Genomic DNA, 15252 nt, shown 5'->3' with positions numbered 1-15252 from the left:
AGAACATATTCTCATTCTATTACCTACACCTCCAATTTCTCTATCTAAAAACTGGAAATAATTCCCTTCTCATAGTGTTGTACAATAATCACTTGAAAAGAAAAGTCAGCAACAATCTTGCATAACATACTAAATAAATGAGAGATTGAGTATTACATTACATTGCATATTTTTTACACAAAATGGTGTTCTTTCCTTTCCCAAAAGGATATGGCTTTTTTCATTATAATATTAAATGTTACATTATACTTTTGAATCTCTGAATAACCACAAAACATAAAACTCATGAGTCATAAAGTCTTTATTTCCTTGGTTATACTTTAGTTCCAGTGCTTAAGCTGTGCTGTCTGTAAACTAATGACTTTCAGACAATGAGAAATGTCTGTACTGAAATTCCATGAGGCATCAAAGCTTTAACTCTTTCTTATAACTGGATATAAAAATGGTACTGAAACGCTGAAAGGGAAATGGAGTCAACATCTCCCACGGTCATCAGCCCCTAAAAATGGCCCAACACAAAAGCATTTTTCCTGATAAAAGGAGTAGAGATGATAGAACTGTTCAAAGGGAGGATTTCACTGAAGTTGGGTTCACCCTTCCATGCCTGGAGAAGTCACTGACTTCACAAAGTATCTATTCTTACCCTTAAAAAAAAAAAATACTTGTGTCTTTTTATAAATATATCTGCTAGGCCAAAGCAAATAATCCTTAACCAGTCATTGTCCTAGAAAGAAAATATAATATTTTTATATTAGAGAAGTAAAAGACAAAGCTCTAAACTTTGTATTTCTCATGCAAATACAAACTGTATGGAGGGATTATTCTCTTTCCAGATGCTGGGTTTAAGCTAAATGCGTGACCTTATGCAAATAGCGTAACTTCTGTATCCCATTTTTCTTGTCTGTAAAATGAATGTGCACATCTCAAACAAGTCAGTCCCTCTGGCTTCTCTGAAATACTAATGACCCTACTAGCTAAGACTTCGTTCAGTTTTCCTACCAGCAGGCACTGTGTTAGTGCTTCATTGTGTTCCATCACAAGAAACAACCCTACAAAGCATACAGAATTCTTGTTCCTGTTTAGAAATAAGGAAATTGAATGTTTGACTTGTACAATAAAGCATAACTTACAGGAGTTACTTTATATAACATATACAACTAAGAGGTGAAATCCAGAGGAAATTATTGAACTATTATAATCACTACTGATGACTTAAAAAAACTTAGATGGAAAAGATAGCGTATCTCATTGTCACATTCTGCCAACAAGGATGAAACTGTTTTTTTCTTTTTAGAATCTTTACTCTTCATATTCATCTTCTAGCCAACAAGTTTCAAAAACTTTATTGTCACCCCTAAAATAAAACATAATATATATAATGGGAACAACTGCAGCTCTTAATACAGAAACAAACAAACAAAATAAAACACAATGGTCTGCACTGTCCTCGGGACCTAACCAGCTGAATTACTTTCGTAAAGTTATTTAGTCTCTCTGGGCACCAGCTAACTCATTGCTAAAATGGGAATAATATCACAAAATTAAATAAATTCATCATTAATTGAAACAATGTATGCAAAGTACTCAGCACCTAGCATATATTCCGTCAGTATTAATCTCTCACATAGGTCCTTGCACGCATGCTAAATCGCTTCAGTCGGGTCTGACTCTTTGCGACCCGCTGGACTGTAGCCCACCAGGCTCCTCTGTTCAAGGGATTCTCCAGGCAAGAATGCAGGAGTGGGCCGCCATGCCCTCCTCCAGGGGATCTTCCCAACCAGGGATTGGACCCGTGTCTTCTGTCTCCTGCACTGGCAGGGGGCTCTTCACCGCTAGCGCCACCTGGGAAGCCCACAGCTCCCTAACTTGCCTTGTATTTTGACAGTTATTTACAACATGCCCTTAGAAGTCTAGAGTATCACTTCTGATAAAACTGGCTAATAACAAAAGTTATCACAAAAAGTTAGACATTTTTAATACAAGGCATTCACTCAATCAAATACTTATTAAGCACCTACTACATTTCAATCAATATGATTCACACTAAATACAGAAAAATACCAAATTTATTAACATTACATATTTCAAGTAATCAAGGTAATTTCTCACCATTGTATCCTGGAACACTTTTTCCTGCTTGCCCTGGAGGAGGTGTTTTAGAATTACCTAATCCAATGCAGGATGCTGTAATTGGGGATCCAGTCTCTGGAGAAACAAGTAATATTTATGATTTAATATTTCAACTTGAGATCATAATGTTTCTTTGGTGCTTGCACTGCCCCCTCTCCCTCCACAGAATTTCACTGCATGAGGAATAAATAGGGCAAGCCTATTTTTAAAAATGAAACAAATCCAGTAATTTATATCCTATCGACATTTTTAAAACTTAAGGATACAAATTTAGAATCATATACATAGCAGTGCTCCTTTTAAAGAAAGGCCCCTTTAGTGTTCTCAGTTGTGAATCAGCAAGCATGAAGAATGGAAAATTATGTGGCTGTGACAGTTTTACAAAACAGTAAAAACTGAAAAATCTCTAGTAAAGATGCTTTCTTTTAATTCACCTAAAGTTATTTTATCAGGGTAAGTAACAGCAAAAGGAAAAATATTTCTGTAATTTATAACTTAGTCTCTGGAATAGGTAACACCAAGATTTTTTAAAATATATATGAGCAGTATCATATTCTAATTTTTTAAGAACTACTTTTGCCTAGAAACCTTGCTTCGAAAACTAAATTCATCAACATTTTATCAAATTCCTCTTAATCTGCTGCTCCTGGACTTCTAAAGGCCCAAAACCTAGGGAGGAAGATATTTATGTTATGCTGATTATTTCCTCAAGACCAGTGACTTACAATTAGCCTGCATTGATTATCGAAAACTTTTAAATTTGTCTTCTCTGTCTGAAGTTATAACAGAATAATAGCAGCTATTATTAATACGTGATAATCAGAAGTTCTGAAACTTTTATAATTTTTTTATAAAGCAATGCATTTGTTATTATTGGCAAATGCAAGTTTGAAGTTACCAGAATATTCTGAATATGAGATTTGTCTCTGTGAGGGGCAAGTGGGTATTGATACTAAAAAGTTTCAGAACTATTTTACATACATAAATGTATACCTACATACATTCAAGGGATTAACTGTCAAAATAATGAGATACAAAGTAATCCAAAATATTAATAACATCTATCTTCCTAAGGACCCAGAATGTGTTTCTTTCACCATGATTTATCACATATTTGTGTCACTTTAGAATACATTTATTACTGTTCTTTACCTTCTAGAGTAGTTCAGTATATTATTCACATTTTGATGGCAGCTCAGCTGGCATCAGTCACAGAGGAAGAACTCTCAAACATTAAAACCCAGTTCCTGAGTCACAGTCCAGTGCTTAAGACACTAAGCCAGATGGTCACTGCTGAGCAGAAGCAGGGAGTAACCAGAGCAGACACTGCTGCTGTTTAACAAAGAATTCTCAAATATTTTCACATGATGACAAAAAATCAGGAGGTATTTTATGACATGGCATTCTATCAGCTATGAGCATTCTCCCCACAGCACAATTAAAGCAAGGGAGGAAATCCCCAGGTTTGGAAATTTAGCAGCATCTTCCCTTTGCCTTTTGGAAAATCTCTGAGTACTCATCTCATCTCAGCTACCCTTGAAGAGCCGTGGTGATGACAGGAAGCAGCCCTGCAGAATGAGGTGCTTAAAGGAGGGTGCTCAGAACAAAGTGACAGGAAGAACAGAAGCTACCAAGACACAGTCGGAAAGAAGACGTCCCCTTCGAGACGCTGCTGCTCCCCCTCCCACCCTGGAGAGAAGCAGCTGCAGAAGTCAGTCTGCTATTTCTGAAGCATATCTTGTCAAGTTGAGTTGATGAGTAGGGCCCCTCCAGTCATCTGAAGTTCAAATTCTCCACACTTCTCAACACCATGAGGCCTCTCAGCAACTTATCAGTGAACGGCTCCGACAAAAGTACCTTCCAGTGGCTCTAATGCCTATCGATGCCTCTAGAATCTGCTGCCTACAAGAAAAGCAAACAAACTACCATAACCAAACTCTTAACTGCACCCTGCTTCATCTCATCTCAGTGTGGATTTTTATAAAGGATGCGGGCTCTCTGTTCTTTGATAACATTGGGAGTAGCAAGGATGGGAAGGAGAGGTGAGAAAACCTACTCTGAAACAAAGACACAAGAAACCGGAGCACCGTCAGAAGCTGACACTACGGGGCTTTCCAGGTGGCTCAGTGGTAAAGAGTCTGCCTGCCAAGCAGGAGATGCGGGTTTGATCTCTGAGTAGGGAAGATTCCTTGCAGAAGGAAATGGCAACACACTCCAGTATTCTTGCCTGGGAAATCCCGTGGACAGAGGAGCCTGGGGGCAACAGTCCATGGGGTCACAGAGCGTTGTACAGGACTTAGCAACTAAACAACAAAGCTGACATTATACATCCTTCCCAAGATTCTTAACCATCTTTTCATAGTGATTACATATTCATAATCTTCCACCTTCAACTGTCTTGTTTATGAGAATAAAACAACTATGAAAAGTAGAAACCTCCAATACCATATGTAAAACAGATAGCCAATGGGCATGTGCTGTATGACTCAGGGAACTCAAACAGGGGCTTTATAACAATCTAGAGGGATGGGATGTGGAGCCAAGTGGAAGGGAGGTTCAAGAGGGAGGGGACATATTTTTCCCTTGGCTGATTCATGTTGAGATTTGAAGAAAACAACAAAATTCTGTAAAGCAACTATCCTTCAATTAAAAAATAAGTAAGTTTTTAAAAAGTCTGTCCTTTTCTTCTGTATGATCATTTTGACTGACTTTTAAGGGCAATGGAAAGGATTATGCATTCAGCTACTTCAAGTAGATTCTATCTTTATACGTTGAAAATTAGTAATTTCAGTACCTTGTTGACTTTATTTTGTGCAGGGGCCACGCTCATCTTCTCTAGATTTTCTGATATTAGTGTATGTGCTACCAGAGAGTGCACTCGTTGACTTTATTTGGATATTCATTTTGGGGATTAAAAAGAACCGTGTGCAGCGACATACAAAGGGCACAGACAAAATGACAGATCCTAGGAATCCAAGCCTAATAAGGAGCCACAGTCAGGACAAAAATGGAACGCAAAAGGCCCAACAAAGACCGGTTGTTAGAGACTTTGCTTTCTCTCTTTATACTTCTGAGCGTCCTGAGACCCAAGAACTGATTCATCGCCACCGGAGGCACACAGGTGCGTGCCCACACATTCCTGCACACTCACTGATTGTGTAACCACCCTGGCTGCCCAGTGGGTCCATATACAGAATAGGCTTCCAGCTGGGGAAAGCCCCCAGGAAGGCTGCAGTCTTAAACCCCAAAGGACTCCCGAAGCCCCATTTCAAAGATGTGCTAAACACATCTGCTTCATATTGCACAGGCTGTAATTAACTGGCTCGCAATGATCTAAGCTGATGGAAATCCAGATGTAACATGTGGACTGGGAAATAGCTACAAGAAAGAAACCACAACATTCTCTTTGAAGAAAACAACTGGACACTTCATTTGGAGAACTCTTTCCAAAGACATCCAACCTTAGAAAGGTACAATGCTCAGCAACTCACCAGCACAATTTCTTTAGATAACAGACAACCAGGAAGAAGATGGGTGGAAATCGAAAATTGTGAAGAGTAAGTCATCTGGGTGTGTTTATATCCATACTGCCTTAGAAGCTAATACAGACACTTCACTATTATTTCAGTATTTTTACTGCCTCACTCCACCTTATTGCATCAGTAAGCTATTACCCCCATGAAGTTTCCAACCCCTAACTCTAAAGTAGGAAAAGGAAAGAGAACAAGTAAACAAAATTTTCTCAAATATGAACTATGCTGTGTGCCATGTATAAGCGCTTTTTGCTTGTATTATTGCATTGAATCCAACTATAAGCTGATGGAAAAGGAAATATCATTTTAACAGATTTAAAGAATTGAAACTTAACATAGAAAATTTAAACCATTACCCTAGTCCGCATGGTTCTTTTAGAGGAAGAATGGAATGGAACAGACAAGGGTACTACTTGGAAGGCTCTCACGCAGAACACAGACGATGAGAAGAAAAGAGAGCTCGTGCAGACTACATGACAGCAGAGGAAGAAAAACCTTTCTGACCGGGAGTGAGTCCAGTCTCTCATATTTGCAAACTGAAGTAACGGGGTACATATCACTTACTAGCAAATATTTACTGAGCAGCTATTAAGAGCTAGGTGCTCTCATTAGAACCGGGGATAGAGTAATAAACAAGAGTGACCAAAATCTCTATATTTATGGAGTTCATAGTTTATTTGGGGAAACAAACAATAATAACAGATAAAAGTACAATATACAGCATGTTAAAAAGAGATAGTTACTAAGAAACTAAAGACAGTATAGACAGGATATGAGATGAGATATGATGGGAAGAGACTGCCATTTTAAACTGGGTAGCCAGAAAATAAACTCCCAGAGAAGTGACCTTTGAGTGAAGACCTGAAAGAAGAGAGGACACGTGCCTTGGATCTAGGGACAAAGAGTCCAGGAAGAAGGAACTGCAAGTGCCAAGGTCCCACAGGTAGATGTGTTCCTAGAGTACTTGAGGAATAGTGAGGCAGTCAATGTGACTGGAGCAGAACCAACGAGGAAAGTATTAACAGGAAATAAGGTAAGAGAGACAGTGAAGAGGCAGCAAAACTGCTTCAGAGTTCTCATCAGTTCAGTTCAGTCGCTCAGCCGTGTTGGACTCTGTGCGACCCCATGGACTGCAGCACGCCAGGCTTCCCTGTTCATCACCAACTCCCAGAGCTTACTCAAACTCATGTCCATTGAGTCAGTGATGCCATCTAACCATCTCATCCTCTGTTGTCCCCTTCTGCTCCCGCCTTCAATCTTTCCCAGCATCAGGGTCTTTTCAAAAGAGTCAGTTCTTCACATCAGGTAGCCAAAGCATTGGAGTTTCACCTTCAACATCAGTCCTTCCAATGAATATTCACAGTTGATTTCCTTTAGGATTGACTGGTTGGATCTCATTGCAGTCCAAGGGACTCTCAAGAGTCCTCTCCAACACCACACTTCAAACAGCTGAGAAAAGAAGAGAAGCTAAAGGCGAAGGAGAAAAGGAAAGATATACCCATTTGAATGCAGAGTTCCAAAGACTAGCAAGGAGAGACAAGAAAGCCTTCCTTAGTGATCAGTGCAAAGAAATAGAGGAAAACAATAGAATGGGAAAGACTAGAGATCTCTTCAAGAAAATTAGAGATACCAAAGGAACATCTGTGGTGTAAGATGGCAGAGTAGAAGGCCATGCACTCATCTCCCGCGAGAGCTCCAGAACTACAACTTGCTGCTGGACAACCGTCGACTGGAAAACGTTGGATCCCACCAAAAAGAGATACCCCGCATCCAAGGGCAAAGGAGAAACCCCAGCAAGATGGTAGCAGGGGTGAAATCACATTTAGAATCAAATCCCTTACCTGCCAGACGCTCAGAGGGTTCAAACAAACCTTGTGCACACCAGGACCCAGGGACCCCAGAGACTGAGCCAGAACTGTGTTTGGTTGTCTATTGAGGAGGTACGGGTCAGCAGTGGACTGCTGCAGGGGCAGGGGCTCTGGGTGCAGTAGACCTGGGTATGGCATAAGCCCTCTTGGAGGAGGTCACCATTAACCCCACCATAGAGCCACCAGAACTTACACAGGACTGGGGAAACAGACTCTCGGAGGGCACAAACAGAAACTTGTGTGCACCAGGACCCAGGAGAAAGGAGCAGTGACCCCACAACAGACTGACCCAGACTTGCCCTGAGTGTCCAGGAGTCTCCAGCAGAGGCATGGGTCAATAGTGTCCTGCAGCAGGGCTGGGGGCACTGAGTGCAGCAGCGTGAGCATGGCCCTGCCCATCAGAACAAGACCCAGCTTCCCCCTCAGTCAGTCTCTCCCATCAGGAAGCTTCCTTAAGCCTTTTATCCTTCTCCATCAGAGGGTAGACAGAATGAAAACCACAATCACAGAAAACTAGCATAAGACCTTAAATTTTTAGTCTGAGTAACGTTGCCATCTCAGATATGCAGATGATATCATCCTTATGGCAAAAAGTGAAGAGGAAGTATAGAGCCTCTTGATGAAGGTGAAAGAGGAGAGTGAAAACTCTGGCTTAAAAACTCAACACTCAAGAAGCTAAGATAATGGCATCTGGTCCCATCACTTTATAGCAAATAGATGAGAAAGTAATGGAAACAGTGACAAACTTGATTTTCTTGGCTCCAAAATTTCTGCAGATGGTGGCTGCAGCCATGAAATTTAAAGACATTTGCTCCTTGGAAGAAAAGCCATGACCAACCTAGACAGCATATGAAAAAGCAGAGACATTACTTTTTAACAAATGTCCATATAGCCAAAGCTATGGTTTTTCCAGTCATGTATGGATGTGAGAGTTGGGCCATAAAGAAAGCCGGGCTCTGAAGAAATGATGCTTTTGAACTGTGGTGTTGGAGAAGACTCTTGAGAGTCCCTTGGACTGCAAGGAGATCCAACCAGTATATTCTAAATGAAATCAGTCCTGAATATTCATTGGAAGGACTGATACTGAAGCTGAAGCTCCAATACTTTGGTCACCTGATTGAAGAACTGACTCATTAGAAAAGGCCCTGATGCTGGGAAAGGTTGAAGGCAGGAGGAGATGGGGATGACAAAAGATGAGATGGTTAGATGGCATCACCTACTCAATGGATGTATGTTTGAGTAAGCTCTGGGAGTTGGTGATGGAGCAGGAAGCCTGACAAGCTCCAGTCAATGGGGTTACAAAGAATCAGACTTGACTGTGTGACTGAACTGAACTGAACTGAATGTTGCAAGCTAACGAAGATTTTCAAACAAAGAAGTTAACGAATCACAGCAATGCAAGCTGGGAAAGACGGAAGGCAAAAGGAGAAGGGGATGGCAGAGGATGAAACGGTTAGATAGCATCACCGAATCAAGGGATATGAATTTAAGCAAACTCTGGGAGATAGTAGAGGACAGAGGAGCCTGGCAGGCTACAGTCCGTGTGTTGCAAAAAGTCAGACATGATTTAGCCACTGAACAACAACAACAATGCAAATCGAATTGACTTAAATATTTGAGCATCATTCGGGTTTTATGATCAGGTTTATTCTATCTGGGGTTTTGAGAGAGATATATGGGACAAAATGGACAGAAGGGAGCTGTTTTAGGATGGTTGGTTAATGATAGAGATTCCTGTGGCTGCCTGAACATCAAGAAGCAATTCAAAAAACTGACAAAAACACTAGAGCCCTGTTAGGGGGTAGACAGGAGGCAGACTGCCCAGACAAGACAAAGACAGTCATTTTTGTTATGTAAGAGTTGTGCCTGTGTGCGTGTTCAGTCACGTCCAACTCTGCGACCTCAGGAACTGCAGCCCACCAGGCTCCCTGGCCACGGGATTCTCCAGGCAAGAATACTGCAGCGGGTTGCCATTTCCTCCTCCAGGGGATCTTCCTGACTGGAGATCGAACCCACATTCCTGTATCTCCTTCACTGGCAGGCAAATTCTTTACCACCGTCACCAACACATGCGTGCTTCAGTCATGTCTGATTCCTTGTGACCCCATGGACTGTAGCCCACCAGGCTCCTCGGTCCACGCAGCATTTCTGAGAGGCAATATGGCAATTCTTACAAAAAAGCCTTAAAAATGGCAATTCTTATACAAACTCTTAAAAACTGATCCTAGCCTTTAATGCAGCTGTTCCACTTTATGGGATATACACAAGGAAATATTTGAAAGAGCTCACAAACATTAAGCACCAAGGATGTTTATCACATGTAAATGTTTATATTAGAGTTTAAAAGATTATCCAAAAAAATAGGAATTATTCCATATTAAGGAGTAATGCAAAATCATTCAAATACTATTGGAAAATATCTAGTGATAGGAAATAATTCTCACCAAACACTGTTTAGATAAAAGTTGTAAAACAATGCATACTATGATTTAAGTTTTTGATAAATATTATACATTAGGGAAAAACATATATTTTGGCTAGGTACACATTCAAGTATTAACAGAATCTCTGAATACCACTTATGAATGATGAGCAAAGGGGAAATTACACTGAAGAATCCTGAGGCTACATCTACAACTCTGAAATCTCTCCATGGTGGTGGATTAAAGGTGGATGCAATTTACTTTGGGCTTTTGATGGCTTTGAGTAACAGAAAAGAGTGAAAGTGATGTTTTGTCAGTTTCTAAGCACGGACCGTAAGAAATTCAGAATATTGTCTCAAGAGTGAAGTGCCATGTAAGACGGTCCACTACTCCAATGCCTCCAAGCTAAAAATGCCACTTGCAAGCTTTCCAGACAACAGTCCTAACTGAGTCCAGCCTTCCAGCCTATCCCAGGCATGAGTGGGAAGCCATCTTGGACCCTCTGGACCAGCTCATTCATCACACAATTTTCTCTTGGTTGTCTCAATCAATCATACAAAATCCCTAATTGAGCTCAACTCATATCTTTGATCCATAAAATCATGAATTAGGGTGGCTGTTTTAAGCCACTAGGTTTTAAGTATTTTTTATACAACAATAGATACTTGGAACACTTGCCATTATAACTGTGACAAAATCTTTCAGAAAATAATTGTGCATGTAATTATATGAAAACACTCTCCTAGCCTGCAGCTGAAATCAGATACTTCTTGGATGCTTTGAGAATCATTTGTATCGGTAGGACCAAAGTGTAATCCCTGACATTCTGTGCTTGGGAAATGTTTTCTGACTAGTAAATACATACTTACATAACTTAGGCTCGGGCTCCCAATATCAAGATCAGGGTTCTTAAAAAAATAAGCAGCAAACCACACAATACAATCCCAAAATGGATAAGGGAGCAAGACAAAGAGAAGACTCAGGTAAGCGAGGAAGGGAAAAAAAAAAGCTGTATATTACTGTTATGATTCTGCTGCAATCTTTTTCTTATTCTTAGAATGATATTCAAAGGTCAGTCCTTCAATAAATATTTATTTAATATATCAGAGTTACTTAACGCATTTCTTTTGGGGGAAAAGAAGTGTTAAAGGTGTAAAGACATGCCTAACAGAAATAGAAGGATGTGCAAAGTTGAGAAGTTAGACCAACCACCAAGGGACTGACTTCAAGCTATTTAGCAGAGCAAACTTTGTGGGGGTTGGGGGTGGGGGGTCGAGTGTGAGAAGAAGAGGTGAAGTAAGAGAGATAATAAGGACCAAAATGAGAGAGGGGGGCAAAGGAGGACCACTAAGTGCCTTCTGTGCCATGTTAAGGAGTTTGGCTATTATTCTGGGAACACTGGGGGACTCAGGGATTTGTTCAGAACTGCATTTTAGAAAAAGGTCTTCAATTGCAAACTGGAGCACTAAAATGAGAATCCCAAACCAGAGCTAGAAATCAATCAGATGGTGGTGGTCTGAGGCAGCGGTAGTAGACGGCGAGACCAACTTGGACTTACACTGAGCATTAAAAGGCCTTGATGACGGTTTGGATACAGAGACAGGAAAAGAGGGAGAAATACAGGACAAGCTCCAGGGTTTTGGTTTACAGATGAAAGACAACATAGAAAGAAGAGCAGATATGAGTGAGGGCTAAGAGGAAGAACGTTATGCAGGTTTAGATCTATAAATAAGAGCTCCTGCTATATCTGGAAGTCTGCCACTGTGCTCCCACTGAGGCTCTAGAAACACTACATTAAAGCAATATGGATTTTAGAAGTTGGTGGCCCATGCAGAGAGTTAAAGTCCTGGAAATAAATCAATTCAGTGGCCCAGGGCCCTTGAGTCATATTAATCACAGCATCATGATGGGCACAGAAGCAATTTGTAAAGAAACCATTCTCTACACCTCTAAATCTATACTGTGAGCTATAAATAACTTGAATGGTGGTAGCAGAAAGAAAGCAGAAACAGTGAGATGTACCACAGTGAAAGAAAATCAATTTAATCTTTTGTGTTCATGAGATAGGACGATCACAGTTTAAGATACTTAATTCAAAGCAGTCTAACTTTTGGTACTGGGAGTAAACCATTAATTCAAGCTGTGAGACGCTGGTCTTATCCTACTCTCTTACCAGCAAGCTGCCTCTCACCTTAGAGACTTTCATAAATAACCTGCAGCTGAATTAGGTAAGAAATGGCTGAATTAATGAAGGCATAAGATAAAACATACGAAGAAAGGGCTCTAATCAACACAGAACAATGAGACTCTGGTCCTAATCTTAACTAGTTGACTCTAAGAAATTAAATTCTCTATGATTAATATTTTCTTTTATGAATTAAGCTCTTATGTTCTAAGTTTTCTTGGGTCTGAACTACCTACAGCCCAGAATGCTAAAAGATGGCCTTTATATTCATGAAAGGTTATTATTCATAGAAATGAAAAGAAGAGAAAAACGTCCATTGAGTGTTAGTATAAGCCAGGAACTTGCTGCATTGTTCATACATATTTCACTTCATTTTAGGATTTCCACAAACCTTTGAGCAAACAGACGTGCGCTAGAGATTAAGGACTTGCCAGTGGCTACACAGTAAGTGGCTAAACCAGGATTGCAACAGTCTTATTGGGATTCGGTGTCACTTTTTACTACCCATGTTGCTTGTTCAAGAGAATAGCCACTTTTTGTTTTCTAGTTAGAACTGACAACAAAAGAGGAACTGGGAACTACTACTTCACAGTGCAGAGAATTATATGCAAGAGAGGAAAATCAAATTTCCATACAGGGTTTAGAAACTCTTTTCCTTATAAAGATCTACAAAATCATTACATATTTTCACTCTTTTAGAACGGATTAAATGTGATTCTTGCAAAGGGTAGGACAATTAAAATAGATGATATTTCTAAGATCAAATCAATTTTACATTCTTAATTTCTCAATGTTTAGTCACTAAGGGACTTCCCTGGCAATCTAGTGGTTAAGACTTCGAATAAAGAGAGTATGGGTTTGATTCCCTGTCAGGGAGTTAATATTCCACATGCCTCATGGCCAAAATTAAAAACAAAACAAACAAACAAAAAATAAAACACACAGAAGAAATATTGTAACAAATACACCAAAGACTTTAAAAATGATCCAAAAAGATTATCACTGATATAATAATGGGCATAAATAGAGATTCTAAAAAGCAAGTATACATATCTGAACAGCTTCATGTACAGTAATCATACCTGAAAAAATAACAACATGGATGGAGTTCTTCCCACATTATAATGCTATTGAGATGAAAATGTCTGATTCAGTGGCTGCTATTTGACTTGGGATATTCATTTTCAGGTGGATTAACAATCTGTAAACAGTTACTCATTTCAAAAAGAGAAAGCCTCATCATGCCTGTCTAACATGTGACAAAAGATTATTCCTTCCACAAACCAAATTCATGTAGCTTACCTTTAAGCTCATCTTCTCAAATTATCAGTAAAAATTATCTACTTTAGACTAATGAAGTCTTGCTCTAAATGAGAAAACATCCAGTTGCCAGGCAACAAAGACGACATCAAGACAAATTTTTCCCCTCTCACCAGATGAACACTATCACAGCATCTCTAGCTGAATGTTGCCAAGATGACTCTGTGTCTATATGACGGTTCTTCCCAATCACAGCTTCTCATGCCAAACTATCTACAATTTCTTTCCCATGAATGAATAAAAAAAGAGATGAATTTATTTTCGATGGTTATGTTGAGAAAAACAAAACTGCATCAGACAGTACTGATTCATTCATATTACTAAAGACTCTTCGCACTCTGCATCATAGGGTATATTCTGGACAAACCAGTTCATGAGGCAGTGGCCTTATCTGTTCAGTCTGACCCACCCAGCTCTCTGAATTCCATAATGTGTATTTCAAAAGTCTAGTGCAATCCTAAAGTATAGGCCTATACTTTAACCAAACCCTACAACCATAGCCCAAATTTGATGGGCTCAGAAAATATTAAGGAAAACCCAGAAAGCAGAGGATGACCATTTACAAGTATTAAAAACTAGGAAGGCAGCATTTGGTTGTATATAGAAATTTTTCACTTCAAGATCTACAACAAAAGGAATGTTTCCCAGTGACTATAGGCACCCAAACCACAGGAAACAGATTTTTGAATAATTAAAGACAGTGTCATCAAGATCAAATTACCAGGAAGATACTTTTCCTTGCTGTTCTGTTAGCCATACAGAGCTTTTTATCTCTTAGCCCTAGGAAGCCATTTTGCAGGAAAATATACCGGATTTTGCATGGGGCCAAGCTAGGTATATTAAGATGGAAGAAAGTCACACATCCAGCACATGGTTGTAACATGGCTTTTTCAAAGGTACAATAACCAGACTCATAAAATTCCCAGTGTAGACTTCCAGGGACGAAGAAAATCCCCTATCACAGACTAAACTCAGGACTACACACTGACAGATCGAAATTCCTCTGCAACAAGTACATCAATTCAGATGCCTGAAGGTGGAATGTGTGAAAACACAAACGTAACAAAGGAAGAGGATAATTCAGAAAAAAGAAAAAAGCACGACAAACTCTGACATTCTGCCTATCAAGTATCAAGTCACAGTGCGTCTACCAAGGAGGAAGGAGACAGTGCTACATCTGAGTCTGTATCATAAAGAGCTCTCTCTTTAGGATAACTGTTGTTAAACTACAATGAACTACTCCATTTTGTGGTTTTGATTCTTGCAAACAAAAAGGATTGCTGCCTATAAAAACTCCTGGGCTAATGGATATTCTCCAGATACACCTAATGATAACAACTGAATCTGGTCAACATAACCAATCTTCGTGGCCCTCAGGAAGTATATCCTACTGAATACTACATAAAAAAGGATTACTGGATCAGGCAGCCTTGACATATTTTAATAATATGGTATTAGGATGTATGTGCCTTTAGGATCAATGATTTTGATTTAAGAGCCAGCTTGATTAAAGTTTGCTGGAGCCTGTGGGTCTACTTAAATAAAATCTAGAATTATCAGATTCCTCCTCAAAGGAGGAGGATTTAGGCTATATAAAGAATATATTTATTTTAGAATTAGTAATTGCAATTAAAACTGCAGCAGTTCAAACAGGGAGCGAAACACTGTGATTACTTTAAAATATAAGAACTCAGCAAAGATGGCTCAAGGCAGCTAAAGTAAGATCAATAACTTCACTTGCCCCCAATGTCTCAATCCATTAGGAGACTACCATTTTCTCACTGAAATCCCTC

The 15252-nt window shown here is 39.6% G+C and overlaps 1 protein-coding gene across 4 annotated transcripts in view; it reads right to left on the bottom strand.

Moving 5' to 3' along the window:
* ACSS3 (acyl-CoA synthetase short chain family member 3) overlaps positions 1 to 15252 on the bottom strand; it is a 183878-nt gene that overhangs the window by 52047 nt on the left and 116579 nt on the right. For all 4 annotated transcript variants that reach the window (XM_069584128.1, XM_069584131.1, XM_069584132.1 and 1 more), the window contains exon 10: positions 2110 to 2205. In XM_069584128.1, coding sequence (XP_069440229.1) covers positions 2110 to 2205 — 96 coding nt within the window. The remainder of the gene's footprint in view (positions 1 to 2109; positions 2206 to 15252) is intronic.

Source organism: Ovis canadensis, chromosome 3 (genome assembly GCF_042477335.2).
Source record: "Ovis canadensis isolate MfBH-ARS-UI-01 breed Bighorn chromosome 3, ARS-UI_OviCan_v2, whole genome shotgun sequence".
NCBI lineage: Eukaryota > Metazoa > Chordata > Mammalia > Artiodactyla > Bovidae > Ovis > Ovis canadensis.
This window is presented reverse-complemented; position numbering and strand designations above follow the sequence as displayed.